This window comes from Rhinopithecus roxellana, chromosome 3 (genome assembly GCF_007565055.1).
Source record: "Rhinopithecus roxellana isolate Shanxi Qingling chromosome 3, ASM756505v1, whole genome shotgun sequence".
Classification (NCBI taxonomy): domain Eukaryota; kingdom Metazoa; phylum Chordata; class Mammalia; order Primates; family Cercopithecidae; genus Rhinopithecus; species Rhinopithecus roxellana.
This window is the reverse complement of record NC_044551.1, coordinates 160921189-160936891: the sequence shown is the minus strand read 5'-3', so window position 1 is coordinate 160936891 and position 15703 is coordinate 160921189. Positions and strand designations below refer to the sequence as shown.

The 15703-nt window shown below is 36.7% G+C and overlaps 2 protein-coding genes across 2 annotated transcripts in view; one reads left to right on the top strand and one right to left on the bottom strand.

The window, feature by feature from the left end:
* Nucleotides 1–2018, bottom strand: part of KCTD16 (potassium channel tetramerization domain containing 16) — a 337714-nt gene extending 335696 nt beyond the window's left edge. Inside the window, exon 1 of the mRNA XM_030927544.1 lies at nt 1855–2018. The gene's annotated coding sequence lies outside the window, so the exon portion shown is untranslated. The remainder of the gene's footprint in view (nt 1–1854) is intronic.
* Nucleotides 2019–2173: 155 nt separating this feature from the next.
* YIPF5 (Yip1 domain family member 5) lies at nt 2174–15017 on the top strand. Its single transcript, XM_010388284.2, has 6 exons — nt 2174–2334; nt 2894–3013; nt 7627–7799; nt 8962–9107; nt 10804–10985; nt 12615–15017. The coding sequence occupies exons 2-6, from the start codon at nt 2904–2906 to the stop codon at nt 12775–12777; spliced, it is 774 nt and encodes a 257-aa protein (XP_010386586.1). The 5' UTR covers nt 2174–2334; nt 2894–2903; the 3' UTR covers nt 12778–15017.
* The last annotated feature ends 686 nt before the right edge of the window (nt 15018–15703 follow it).

Here is a 15703-nt window from a genome sequence, read left to right as displayed (position 1 = left end):
TGCATCTTGTTGATGATTCAAAACACAGCTTCATGGATAATGTAGCTTAAAGAAAGTACAATCACAAAGTTTATCAACTGAACTAGGATATTTTTGAGAGTAAAAGGGAACAATATTAATAATTATGCTGGGGGTAAGGAAAAATAGGCAGAAAATGGGACAATGGAATTGTCTCCAGCAAATCATAATATGTGGTCATTCTACCTAAAGTTGTGCCAATGATACCTAAACCAATAAATGCTAAAATGATTGATGAAAGGTGGTGAACACTTGAATGAGCAATTTCAGAAATTCAAAAATATAGAGAGAAAGCACAAAAATCTAGTATTCAGCGGCAAAACAGGGTAGCCATAATTAACAATAATTTATTGTATAGTTCAAAATAACTAGGAGATTTAGAATTTTCTCTACACAAAGCAATGACAAATGTTTGAGGCAACAGATACATCTCAATTACCCAGATTTCATTATTACACATTGTATGTTTGTATCAAAATATCACATTTATCTCATAAATCTGTACAACTATGATGTACCCATAAAAATAAAAAAAATTAAATTCACCAATGGAGTAAAAACCTTCAAAGGGCAGCTGCCTGTCGGTTTCTAGGGTACAATCCTAGGATTTTTGGTATGGTTGTTATAGCCTTTTGTTCTTGCTATTTTTGTTGGGAGGAGAGTGCGTTTTTTGTTTTAGTTTTACTTGTTTGTTTTATTGGGGTGGGGGTGTTGAGAGAAAAATCTTAAGTGAAATTTTATTGTTCCTTTGGAAACTAGTCCTCAACAATGGTCTGGCTTCTTTTGTGAGGGCCTCAGGATTTTGATACCGGAATATAATGCAATGGCTCATGATAAATGTTATTACTATAAACCCTGAAGAAAGTTCTGCTCACTAGTTAATAGCATGTTATTTGGAGTCACAGTATTTGGGATTCCACCATCTTGGGAAAGTGATTTAACACAGCAACCAAAGCAATCTTTTTCAAAACGAAACAATCTACACATCACTCATCAGTTCGCAATCTTCATTTCTTTTAGAACTAACACACAAATCCCACAGGATATTTCCTGGCCCCTTCCTGTTATTCCAGCCTCAACTCCTATGTGGCTCCCCTCACTTGCTGTTCCAGTCACTCAGGTTCCACTTAAAAGAGTGGTTCACAAATTCAGATGATGTTGCCCCCACCCCCGCCCCAGGGACATTTGGATTTGGCAATGTCTGGAGAGATTTTTAGCTGTCCCAGCTTGGTGGTGGTGGTGGTGGTGGTGGTTGGTTGCGAGGAGTACTGGCATCTAATGGCTAGAGGTTAGGGACGCTACGCTAAGCATCATGCACAGGGCATAACCCAAAGAATCATTCTGACCCAAAATGTTAATAATGCTGAAGTTCAGAGCTCGATTTTCATCTTTCCTCAGACCATGCTTCCCAGATCTTGCACACATTGTTCTCTTTGCCTAAAATATTCAGGCTATTTTCCCTTTACCTTTTTATTTCCCTTTACCTTTTTACCTATTATCCTCCTTTACCCTTGCCCTTTCCTCTTTTTTTCTCGTCTTCTCTAACTCCCACTCACCCTTCGTTAACCCTCTTATAGTGACTTTACAGACTCTTCCTCCCAGATGAATGTTACTCTCATGGAGCGCTAAAGAATATTAGTAGCAATTTCACCTGCATTTGTATGTGTTCGATTACCCCTCTCTACCACGAACTCCAGGTGGGTAGATGTCATCTAGCTTATATTTACCACAGTATCCCCAGCAGCTAGCAGAGAATGCACACTTAATAGCTTCACTTACAAAAAAGGGAAATAGGGTAACCATCTCATTAGGTTGTAAAGATTAAATAATACATACAAACTCTTTAGCACAGTGCTTGAATCACAATAAATGCAGATATCGAGGCATTGTAGTTTGTGGACAGGAAAGGGGGGCTCCAGCTGTCTCATTTTAGCGCCTCCCAGCCTTTCATCACCTCGGTCTGAGAAACAACTCCTCCTCCCAAGTAAGCAGCAATTGCTGCGCCTGCGCTTTCCTGGTTCCACCGCTAACTAGGCTGCCGGAAGCACTTTCCTCTTTCGCATCGGCCCGCCGCAGGTGGGGTAGATACTACGCATGCTCTATGTTCATGTCTCCTCCTCCCGCCCACCGGTGCCCAACCAAAGAGGAGAGCGAAAACTTGCTAATACGTCTGCGCGAGCGGACGTGGCCCGGAAGCAGTTCTTTGGCCCTGTGACACGTAGCCGCGGGGCTGATTCAGGGTCTGAAACAGAGTTTGGGGGTTGTTTGGGACTGCTGAAGCTACTGCCTTCGCCGCCAGCGCAGCCTCGGAGTTTGGTGAGTGACCCAGGCCCGTGGCACACTATTCAGCTTCTCTCCACACTTGTGCAAATGGGCTTGTTGCGGTCTTTCGGCGCCGCGCCCTGGTCCTTTCGCTCAGACCCTCGGTCCCGTTCAAGTCCTTGCCCTGACGCGGGCCCCAGCACCTCAGGCGCGACCTTCCAAGATTCTGCACTTTCCTGGCAGGCTGCAAGCCTTATTTTGCAAGGAAGCAGTCGTGTTGTCAGCTGTAAAGCCCTGTCCTAAGGTGAAAAATCATCTTTGTTGTTATTGATATTTTAGACCCCTTATGGAACCACAACTCCCACGACCTCGCCCCTAATGGAAGGCATATCAGCTCCTTAAGATGGAGTTGTCTTACTGGGCCGCAACTTAAAGAATAGACATTTTCTTACTCCGCTACCGCCCTTCAAATGCTGCGTTCCTCCCCCTTCCCTCCCCCCGAATTACTGAAAAGATATTTGTTGTGTTCTATATTTGCTTAAGCAGACTGCCAGGAACGAATTCAGTAGAACTTTGGGCATAAGCAGTATTTGCGGTTTCTCTTTTATTACAGATTATTTGCGATGTCAGGCTTTGAAAACTTAAACACGGATTTCTACCAGACAAGTTACAGCATCGATGATCAGTCACAGCAGTCCTATGATTATGGAGGAAGTGGAGGACCCTATAGCAAGTAACTTTTCATCTTTGGCAATTAATTTAGTCTACATTGCAGTGAAAACACATATTTAGAATATTTGGTTCTGCCTAAAACAATGTGAACATGTCCTTTATCAGGAGTATGATCTTTCATGCGTAATCTTCTTCCTCTAGAGAGATATGTGACACTGGCTTGGGTTTGAAGCCAGTTGCTTGCTCTATTTAGAGTTGAGTATCTTCTGCAAAATCTTCAGGTGTACCATGAAGGGAAAGTAACTTGTTGGAAGAACTGTGTTCTAGTAACAGTATTTCTGTATTTAGATGATGATGGGAGCTTCAGGTACCTAGGAGATAGGCTGTTAGTTCATGGGACAGTGAAAAATTTAAATATTTTGGTAGTAGTTAAATCAGTCCAACTTGAGACTTTTATCAGTGCTAATTGAAAGTGCTTAGTGACCTTATTTAATGATGTAAGCTCCCTATTATGAATCATTAGGTGATTTTCATACAGCAGTTGATAATCATTTTTATTACTCCTCGTTACTCCTCTTTCTGAAACCCTTATGGTCAGTACCACACATGTTATAAGTTGCATACTGAGGAGGTTGACTCAAAGCCATTAGCCTCTGAATATTTAAAAAAAAAAAAAAGTGATCTTTTTATAGTACCTGGTGTTTGTGACAAAAATACATGAACTGAAGGCTTTCTAGCAATCTCACCTAGGACATCATCTCCTTAGTTTCTTGGGACCCTAGAGATAATCTTATCAACTTCCTGTCAAATAAAGGAGCTTCCTATACTAGGATTGCTTAAACTTAAGATGGTTCTAGATCACTTTGAGAATCTTATTACAACTGGGCCTCTTTCCCATAAATACATGCATTCGCTCAAACACCCAAATAAATGTGCATATATAACTTCAGACAATTCATGTGTTATATGATGGTCATCCATGGATCTCGAATGTAAAACCTCATAAAGACTGTTCCACGATGAGGGCAGAGGAAGGTTATGTATCTATCAGTTTGTGAGAAACATGCAATACAAGAATGTGTTTGGATTAGAGTGCTCAAGAATTTAAGAAACAAAACAAAATTCAAATTCAGTGTGGCTCTATAATAGAGTCTGTCTTGGTTAAGCTATCCTTTATAAAACCTATAGTCTCTTCGAGTCTGCTTAATTTGGTATATTCTAAGGCTTTATTTTCTCCTCTAAAACTTAACACATTTGAACAATGGGAGTGAGCATGTCAAAATACCCTCTGTGATTCATTTCCCTTTTCTGTTACTTAATTACATACCAATGAGGATTTATCTCTTTTGATAAATTAATGGGCAGAATTGGAAAATTTGTATTGAGATATTTCCGTTCATTTATTTACCTAAATATGTATTTATGGTGATTGCTCTGTGTATGGGAGACAGAGTCCATCTAATAAACCCTTGTCTAAAGCAGCAACAGGGCTTCGGAGAACCTGTCTCTGTATGCAGGCCTGTTTTTAACTGAATGGTTTTTATGATTAGAACTCAACAGAACTATTCCATTTAGATTGCAGCCTACGAGATTTACCTATCTCTGCTTTTTTGGCCTGTCCACATTTGCATCACTTAAAAGGTGTGACTTATAGTCTCATTCCATTTAACAGTCATTTCAGTCTCTACACAGCAATTTAGATATTCTAGACCACTTGTTGCTAACTGTTGTCACAGTTTCATTCCAAATCATGTACCAGTAAGCATTGCTTCAGTACTAGTGAAGAAGTTTTATTCCGGGTGATTATATAACCATTATTGCTGTAAACTTGGGTTTATAGATGATGCCTGGGAAAACAAGAACCCTAATGTATTAACAGTAATAAATTTGAGTTTCAGAGATTTATATTTTAAAAACTGGACTCTTCTCTGTGTACCTTCAAGTAGATCTGCAATCTAATGACATTTTAAACATCCATCTCGGTTAACCAAATAATGTTTTATTGGATTTGCTAATTTGGTAACAAAGATCCGCTAATAACTTTAAGCTCGCCATTAGTGAAAATCTAGGTGCAGATAGCATATTACTTGCATTGCCTTTACGTTTTAACTTGACTTGTTATTACACGGTTCTGCATTTGCCATAATGAAGTCAGCTTTAACATTTTGTGGTTTCTTTTATAGGTGTTTCACAACTATCGTTCATACATCCATTCACCAAAAAGAAACAAACAAAAAAAGTGTAAAAGGCCCTTTGATCATAATCTGTTGAGTTACATGAATGGAAAATTGGATAGATTCCACATTGTATTCCAGATATGCTTATGAAATACATCATAATACCAAGTCACATTTTTTAAAGTATGAAAGGTTATTTTTTTTCTTCTTTGACTTGCCTGATAGTATCTTTATGGAATATCTGAGGATTTCCATGAACTTAGGTAACCAACCCAATATGTTAAGAGGGTTTGTCTTTGTTATTGGTTCAGAGTACTTATGAGAGCATTGATTTAGTATCTGCTGCTGCTTCTGTCATGAAAGTATGTTGTTTTAGCCTATAAAGATCATGTCTCACATACCATGTTTTAGTTTAAAACCAGCAGGAGCAAGTCAGAAATTTTCCTGAATAGATCCTGCCAGAAAAGGAAAATAGTAAAATTCTATGATGTTGTCATTCTCACCTTTCCTCTTGAAGATGGAATGATGGTGCCACCTTTGAAATAATCAATTGCTTGCAGCATTTTTCTTCCTTACGTGAAATTTATGGGTCTATATCAGCAGCTCTCAAAATTTAGGCTGTAGACTGCGGAGGGTCCTTGAGACTCTTCTGAGATTCTTTAAGGTCAAAGTTATTTTCATAACAATACTAAGATATCATATACCTTTTTAGGTATCTTAACATTTGCAGTGCTGTTGCAAAAGTATTGATTGGTAAAACTGCTGGTACCCAAGTATGAACCAAGGTAGTGGCATCAAGTTGTCCTAGTAGTCATCGTATTCTTCATCACTCTATAGACTTGTTAGAGAGTTGGCAGGGAGTCAATTTCATTTAAGGATTCTGTTGAGGAAGCAGTAAGAATTTTCATTGTATTAAATCCTGACCCTTTAGTACACATATTTCTTTTTTTTTTTTTTTTTTTTTTTTTTTTTTTTTTTGAGATGGAGTCTCGCTCTGTCTCCCAGGCTGGAGTGCAGTGGCGGGATGTCAGCTCACTGCCAGCTCCGCCTCCCGGGTTTACGCCATTCTCCTGCCTCAGCCTCCCGAGTAGCTGGGACTACAGGCGCCTGCCACCTCGCCCGGCTAGTTTTGTGTGTGTGTGTATTTTTTTTAGTAGAGACAGAGTTTCACCATGTTAGCCAGGATGGTCTCGATCTCCTGACCTTGTGATCCACCCGTCTCGGCCTCGCAAAGTGCTGGGATTACAGGCCTGAACCACCGCGCCCAGCCTATTTCTTTAATATTCTTTGTGACGAAATTTAGTATTTACTACATACTAAAGTATAATTACTATCTCTACGAAAAGCACCTATGCAAGCTGAGCTGGCTGCTATTTCATGAAGACCATTTTTATTTGAAAGAACAACAGATAAACTATGGTTATTCACACCATTTTTGTTTGAAAGAACAACAGATAAACTATGGTTATTCAGACTTGAGCATTCGGCAGATATTTTCTCAAAAACGAATAAAGAGAGCCTCACCCCAAGGAAAACAACTGACATTGTGGCTGTAAGAATTTAAATGGGAATTAGACTAAAGGTTTTCTAAGGCTTCTCAGCTCTCATTTGTAAGAATATCTTTTAAAATAATTATTTTACATCTGTGTTTCTTAGTATATCATTAGATTAGTCCCATCAATAAGCTGGATTTTTTTCAAAACATGATGGAACAGATGTTTAAAGATGTGGCTTCAGTATCCTTCTCTTCCCTCTTGCCATTGTCTCTAAAATAGCTGTGATAAAGCTTTCCCTCTAGATGGCAGGGTTTGCTATAGCACATATCAAATGAGACAATAAGTGTATAACTACTTTGAGAAATAGTACTTTGAAAAAATATTATTCAAATGCAAAGTGTACTAAAAATGTTTTGTTATATTCAACAAGTGCTCACAAAGCAAAACTTGATTTGTCCACTCTGTTTTTAAATTGATGGTTTTCTTAAAGAGATTTGTCCACTTGCCAAAAGTAACATACTGTGAAGAGGAAAGAAGAACGATGATTCAATGGCTATCCAAATTACAGTGAAAATTTATATAACATGTATTTACAAAGTTCGATATCCTAAGGTTTCATTCAGTCTTAGCCATAGATTTTATTTCATAGTGTATCTTCACATTGTATATATCCACCAAGGGAGAAAAATAGACACAATTTTTACATTTTCATTTGTTGACCTCCTAACCTTTAACAGTTGGTAAAATGCTTAGTGCTACATAAGTGAATATTGGTTTCATTAGGAAGATTTTCTATAAAAATTGTGAGTTTTTATTGTAGATAATCAGCTTGATATTAGTAATCATTTCAACCATGATTTATAAAAATTGGCAAAGTTTGTATCTTAGGAATTGCACAACTAAGGTTCTTTAGCTGTCAGATGAAAATTTAGGAATTTAAGGGATATTAACTGTACAGAGTTGAAATACTTCTGAAAAATTTGACTTTCTTTCATTTATAGACAGTATGCTGGCTATGACTATTCACAGCAAGGCCGATTTGTCCCTCCAGACATGATGCAGCCACAACAGCCATACACTGGGCAGATTTACCAGCCAACTCAGGCATATACTCCAGCTTCACCTCAGCCCTTCTATGGAAACAACTTTGAGGATGAGCCACCTTTATTAGAAGGTAAGATTGGTGGCAACACTTGATAGTACTCAATAGTATTCAGCTGGTTAGTGAAAATTAATCTTAATTTGGAGAAATTGTATTTTCCTTTTAAAAAAAATCTTGTAGAAAAAAGTCTTCTGCTAAACAACTCATTTTAAACAGAGTATGTGTGAAACCACATTGGGCCAGAAGGGACCAGATTTTTAATAGATCTTTTAATAGTGATAATAAAGTATGTTACTCTGTCAGCATTGACTTTTACTTCAGGTTATTGGCCAAATTCTACTAGTGGAAAAAGTGAGAAGAAAAAGCATGATATCCATTATTCTATGTGGAAATAAACTGGTAGAACTAGTGACATCACTAAAAAAATGGTGATTTTCAAACTGTATTCCAAAACCTAGGAAGAGGTAGTTCTGAACATTTTTTTTGAACTAGATACTCTTTGAAAATCTAATGAAAGGTATGAACACTCTCCTCAGAAAAAATGCACACATATGCATAGAGACGTAGTTTTGTATACAGTTAAATGGGCCCCCAGGTATTCCTGAAGCCCCAGGTAAAGAACCTCTTACTGTTAACCGTTTTTGTATATTCTTTGCTATGCAGTCATGCCTAAGGGATGTAGTAACTGTCTTTTTCATCAGATCCATACCCTTTTCCAACACCAATCCAGAAATGACATATTTGTGGGATGAGCACCACATTAAGACTGGCATAGAGAGCTCACTAAAATAATACCATCCAGGCCAGGCACAGTGGCTCAACACCTGTAATCCCAGTGCTTTGTGAGGCCGAGGCTGGGAGGATCTCTTGAGACCAGGAGACCAGGCTGAGCAACACAGCAAGACCCCATCTCTACAAAAGAAAAAAAAGGAAAGAAAAAAATAGCTCTATGTTGTGGCACACACCTGTGGTCCCAGCTACTCGAGAGGCTAGGCAGGAATATCACTTGAGTTCAGGAGTTTTAGGCTATAGTGAGCTATAATTGTGCCACTGCACTCCAGCCTGGGTGACAGAGAACCTATCACAATAATGATAATAATAATGTCATCCAATATTGCTAGATCCTTTTTTGATACTATCTATGTCATTTTGTCTCCCATTTCAACATAGATTTTGATCAATTAAAAATACATCACAAATCCTAATTAACTTTTAAAATTTTCTTTCTCCTTAGAGTTAGGTATCAATTTTGACCACATCTGGCAAAAAACCCTAACAGTATTACATCCGTTAAAAGTAGCAGATGGCAGCATCATGAATGAAACTGATTTGGCAGGACCAATGGTTTTTTGCCTTGCTTTTGGAGCCACATTGCTACTGGTAAGATTTTCATTTCAGCCTTCAGGGTGCAATTAAAGAACAACCTTTAAATTTTAAATGTTCTACCAAAAGCCATTTTGAAACTCTGCTTTACACCTCAAGTCTTTGATGTGTTTGGAATAGTACTGAGTTGCTTGTGTTTATACCTATTCATTAGTTCTCCATCTATAGTAAGTGTAGCATGTTTTAAAAATAATTTCTTGTTCTAAGAAATGATTCAGTTATTAGGGGAAAATAAAATAGTAAACAACAGGTATAGCTTCAATCCCTCATTAGGATTCTGTCTTTTCAGAGGTTACTTACAGTTTTTACGCTATTGCTTTTTTTTTTAATATTTTTTAAAAATCACTAAACCTTGGTTAATGTTTTGTTGTAGTCATACTGATGATTACTTTTCCATATATTATTTTCCCAATTTATCACCTTCCCAGGAATGTTAAGGCATATTGAAAACAGAAAAGTTGTAAAGATAATTGTTAATATTTATTTTATCTTATGTCTCTGAATTATAAGAGATAACTACTTTAATGTATAGAAGATGGGATTTTTAGTCATAAGAGCTGGGCTTGAACAGAGTGCTCCTGATCTGCCCTTGGCCACATCATTTAATCCTTCAGTTTCCTCTCATAGAAAATAGAAAATAATCCTGTCCTGTTTACCTAGCAAGATTATTTTGAAGATGAAACAAGACAGGTTATGTGAGAACACATTGAAAAGTTAAAAACACTGTACAAGTGTGAGTTTTTTTATTACTACATGAATGAATTCATCAATGAACTCAGCTTTTTCAAACTTTTGCACTTTTAATCAAGTATTTACAAATAATCTAATAAATGTCCCAACCATTTTTTTACTTAACATAAACTGTAGAGGCATTCTCCTAATTTAGTTTTATATGACAAAAAATGAATAAATCAATAGCTTTTTGAAGGCTTTTCTGTAAACTGGTTTTAGTGATAGTGTGACCTGAATACAAAGTTTGTTGTTCACAAACTCGACTAACAGTAGGATAATTCCAATTTAGCTAATCTTTGTAGTGCTTAAACTGCTTATTGTTGTCTTTTCTTAATCAAAGGACTGTATAAATCAGCCAATAATTTGGAAAAATTAAAAAAATATATCTTCCATTATATTCTTCTTGCCATTTCTTCTCTCCTCCTCCCAGAACCCTGGCTTCCTGTTTATCCTGGCTTCCTTTCCCCTTGCTCCTCTAACACCCATATAAAGTGAATCATAAGATTTCTTCTTAGAAAATTTATGACTACCTCCACCAATGAGATTTAATTGCTTGGGGGTATTTTTGGTGGAATTAGGTACTTTCAACTGATATAACTGTTATTTAAATATTCTGAATGGCTTCCCTCTTGTCTCTAGTTTATTTGCCTAAAATCATTCAGAGTTCTTTTTAGAAACCTTACTATTTTGAGTGATTCTGCTATGCTTTTGTGTCTTTGTTCACTTCTGTGCCAAGCCTGCACGCTAACTGGAAAATGGAGAACCAAATATCTGTGTACTTTAAAGTTACAGAGAATGTAACAAGCCAGTCTGCTCAGTCTTTTACTTCTCTACATAAAGAATAGATTAGTAGATTTTGATGTTCATGAATTATTTCCTGCCTGTACTGATTCAGGTGAAATAAGGCCAGAAATAACTTATTTTTTGCCCTTTAACCTGTAATCTTCTTCTTTACCCATAGGCTGGCAAAATCCAGTTTGGCTATGTATATGGGATCAGTGCAATTGGATGTCTAGGAATGTTTTGTTTATTAAACTTAATGAGTATGACAGGTGTTTCATTTGGTTGTGTGGCAAGTGTCCTTGGATATTGTCTTCTGCCTATGATCCTACTTTCCAGCTTTGCAGTGATATTTTCTTTGCAGTAAGTACTGTTCTTTATTTTGGGGGTTGATTGACCAATTCTATGTAGTAGGATTCACCTCATCTTCAGTTTGAGATAAATCACTGATTCAGCAAACATATCAGATAGTGCCTCTTGTAGTAGGGATGGTGCCAAATGGTTTTGGACGAAGAACAATGGTAATGAGAATAAATTTTAAAACCTTTATACCATCTCTATTTTACCCATGATCAAGAATTTCACTAGTTTTGTGTTTACTTACCATTGTCATAATGGTAACAAATTGAACAGGGTGATTGTTAAATATTACGTGAGAAAAGTCAAGTCATTATTGTTCAAATTATGCTTACCCTCTTTGGTGTTTTCTAGATCCACCTAATTTATTGAAACCGTTGGACATATGCCAAATGTATGAGTAATAAATACATACTCTGTTGGGCAGCTTTTTAACTGGAAATGAAACATATTCTTTTTATGACAAGAGACTTATCAGCCTACAGTGTTTCTCAGATAGATGTACTTGTAAGCAGCTTTAAATATGTGTAATTTTTAAATGATATTTTATGTTAGGTTAAAAGGAAAGGTATGGCTGGGCATGGTTGCTTACACCTGTAATCCCAGCACTTTGGGAGGCCGAGGCGGGTAAATCACCTGAGATTGGGAGTTTGAGACCAGCCTGACCAACATGGAGAAACCCCGTCTCTACTAAAAATACAAAATTAGCTGGGCATGGTAGCGCATGCCTGCAATCCCAGCTACTCTGGAGGCTGAGGCAGGAGAATCACTTGAACCCGGGAAGTGGAGATTGCAGTGAGCTGAGATTGCCCCGTTGCATACTTCAGCCTGCGTAACAGGAGCGAAACTCTGTCTCAAAAAAAAAAAAAAAAGGAAAGGTATACATTACCGCCAATAAGGTTCCTCCTTGTGGCCAGTGTGCAGATTGTCTCAAAATAAAATCATCCTTGTGACTAGTGTTAGACATTACCAGTGGTCAGGCTTTGTTACACTTTGAAAGCTAAAGTGGAGGTTTGGGAGGAGAAGAGACAAATATGTCAATTATTTGTCTGATACAAGAAATTTGGCAAAGTGGTGCTTTATACTATTTCTGCTTTGAATAGAAATATTTCATATTTTCAGTGTAGAAATCACTCTTATTCATTAAGAATTTATGTATTCATATTTGAATTTTACAGAAGTTATTTTCTACTAAAACCCTTTTTTCAACTAGGAACAATTTTGCCTCCAAGGGGACATTTGACAATGTCTGATGGGGGTCAAGGGTGCTGCTTGTATCTTATGTATAGAGGCCAGAGTTGCTGCTGAACATTCTGACAGTGCACAGGACAGCCCCCACAACAAAGATACATCCAGCCCAAATGTTAGTAGTGCCAAGAGCGAGAGACCTTACATTTTTAAAAAGTAAAACACTTTTAAAAAAGCTGTTTATCACATGAAATGATTTGCCATCATTGAATTTACTGTGAGGTACATTTTAGCATTTGAAAAAAAAAGTCCTGATTATTTCTGCATGCTTCTACTTGCAGATTTAAAATGTAAATTTAAAATGCTTTAGAATAGGTTATTGTAGTATTCTTGCATAACTAATGTCATCTGCTTTTTTTTCTCCTCCCCCCTTTTCCTTGGTTACAGAGGAATGGTAGGAATCATTCTCACTGCTGGGATTATTGGATGGTGTAGTTTTTCTGCTTCCAAAATATTTATTTCTGCATTAGCCATGGAAGGACAGCAACTTTTAGTAGCATATCCTTGTGCTTTGTTATATGGAGTCTTTGCCCTGATTTCCGTCTTTTGAAAATTTATCTGGGATGTGAACATCAGTGGGCCAAATGTACAAAAAGGACCTTGAACTCTTAAATTGGACCGGCGAACTGCTGCAGCGCAACTCTCATGCAGATTTACATTTGACTGTTGGAGTAATGAAAGTAAACGTGTATCTCTTGTTCATTTTTATAGAACTTTTGAATACTATATTGGATTTACCTGCAGTGTGACTAGCTTTAAATGTTTGTGTTTATACAAATAAGAAATGCTAATTCTTTCTGGTTCCTGCAGCCTTTGAAAAACCTTTTTCCTTGCAAATTATAATGTTTTTGATAGATTTTTATCAACTGTGGGAAACCAAACACAAAGCTGATAACCTTTCTTAAAAACAACCCAGTCACAGTAAAGAAGACACAAGACGGCCAGTTGCGGTGCCTCATGCCTGTAATCCCAGCACTTTGGGAGGCCAAGGTGGGCGGATCGCAAGGTCAGGAGATCGAGACCATTCTGGTCAATACGGTGAAAACCCGTCTCTACTAAAAATACAAAAAATTAGCCGGGTATGGTGGCGGGCACCTGTAGTCCCAGCTACTCAGGAGGCTGAGGCAGGAGAATGGTGTGAACTTGGGAGGCAGAGCTTGCAGTGAGCCGAGATCGCACCACTGCACTCCATCCAGCCTGGGTGACAGAGCGAGACTCCATCTCAAAAAAAAAAAAAAAAAAAAAGACACAAGACTTACTGCAAAAATATTTTTCCAAGGATTTAGGAAAGAAAAATTGCCTTGTATTCTCAAGTCAGGTACACTCAAAGCAAAAAAGTGATCCAAATGTAGAGTATGAGTTTGCACTCCAAAAATTTGACATTACTGTAAATTATCTCATAGAAGTTTTGCTAAAATTCAGAGATACAGGAAATTCACAATCTACCTTATTGTAGACATGAAATGGGAACACTTATGTAGATATTAATGTTAACTCAACCTGAGGGACCTGGAATGGTTGCATTAATGCTGTAATTGTTGGATCTCCACATTTCCCAAAAAGAAAAAAAATCACTAACTTTTTTAAGGGAAATATTTAAAGTTTTACAAAATTCAGTATTGCAGTTATCAATGTAAAGTACATTTGAATGCTTATTAAAACTTTCCCAATTAATTTTAACTGTGTTATTGAGTTTACTTTTACTAAACTACTGTTCTCTTTGTCTCTTTTTTAACTAGGCTCTGATTTTGACCCCCTAATTTAAGCTTTAAGAATAGAAATCAGCTAATATGGAATCAGACAAAAAGGGGATTAAATGAGCAGCAGTTTGATTTACATTATTTTATTGTATTAAATGTGTTTGATTTATATTGTCATGTTCTCTTGCCAGAGAGAGTGTGTAGGAAAATACTGTATCTTGTATATTGATCATTGGCTTTTTCTAGAAAAACTGCCTCTGATTCTGGACAAAGCTCAGTTGTAGTTATGAGAAAGATAGGGTACAGGGAGGAAAATACTGCTTTTTTTTTTAAAGATATTTTCAGACTAAATTAAAAAATGCCAAACTGATGTATCAATGATTCTTTTTTAGAACAAGTTTTCAAAGCATAAAAAGAGGTTGAGAGAAATAACATATTTATTGATTCACATAAGTATGTTTTTCTTCATTCTTAATCATCTGGAGAAACTCACTTGTCATGCATTTGTTTTGGGCTAGGTTTTCAAACTTACCAAATTGCTTTAGAAAAGCAATTTGGAAAGCAATTTGATAGGCTTTCCAACTTAACCAAATTTTTTATTGTAATTCTTGGATAGTACTTTTGTCTTTTTCAATCATTTGTCTTTTTCAATGTAGTTTTTGTTAAGGCAAATATCTTCCATTAATATCCAAATATTGCTAATAAACGGTAGAAGTGCTTTGGAAATTAAAATTATCTCGCTGTTGGTTAGACTTAAGACTGTTAATCTTCAGCCAGATACCCACATATGAATCAAATTATTTTCTTTTTTGTTGTTTACCCTATCCCCAACAACATTTTTAGTTATTGTAGAGAATTTTTTTGTTGGTGGTAATTTTTTATTTCATTCCAAAATAATAAGGTGCAAAGCTATTTTATGCTTAACTGTTGCTCTGTCAAAACAGCTATGCATTGGAGTTGGAGTTGATGCAAATTTTGTTCCAGAGTTGGATTACATGCAGAGTCATATATAGCCAAAACTTATCTTATCAAACTGTTATGTAGGCATATTTATATATACATTAAAGACTGTTGTACTGTGTTTCAAAAAGTACTATGTGGCTTTTTTTTTTTTTTTTTTTTTTTTTTTTTTTTTTTTTTTTTGTCTATCATTGGAATAGATTTCTGTTTCTTCAGTTATGTACCAGGTAGATTACCTGCCTTGCTTTAGGCCCATTTTATGCTAAAAGCATACAGGTATCTTTAAACACTAGAGACACTCACCATAGCTAAAAGCTCATCCAGTGATTGTCACCGAGTAACTGAAACTCACTCTGGGAGTGACAGACTGACGAATGCCTTGTCTCCAAATACTGTACTTGTGAGTGGAGTGGCAAGTTGACTTATACTAGTGTGTTACTCATGCATGTATACATGCCAAGATCATGTAGCTGACTTTACATTTGGAGTAAATGTATATTTTATGGCATTGCTATAATACTTTGTTTATCAATGGGTATTTTCAAGAGCTGTGTAAGCTTATGGAAATAGGCATTCTTTTTCCAGATGTAGTTATGCAGATAATGTAAAGTTCTAGAAATCTTAAGATACTGTCCTTGGATAGTGACCACCTAATCAAAGAGAGTTTTTAAATGTATCTAATGACATGATTTGGGATAGAATTTAGCATTGTACATTTGGTATTTTGCAAATTTATATTTTTAACCTTAATAGGCATTGCTAAACTCAGATATGCTCCAAAGTTGTCAGTTGTCTCTAAAGTTAAAATTATGCAAT

Bases quoted from the DNA above. Each gene is read 5' to 3' on its own strand.
- YIPF5 (XM_010388284.2), top strand. From the start codon at position 2,904: ATGTCAGGCTTTGAAAACTTAAACACGGATTTCTACCAGACAAGTTAC. The intron at 3,014-7,626 runs GTAACTTTTCAT...TTTCATTTATAG, and splicing joins AGTGGAGGACCCTATAGCAA to ACAGTATGCTGGCTATGACT. The intron at 7,800-8,961 runs GTAAGATTGGTG...CTTTCTCCTTAG, and splicing joins TGAGCCACCTTTATTAGAAG to AGTTAGGTATCAATTTTGAC.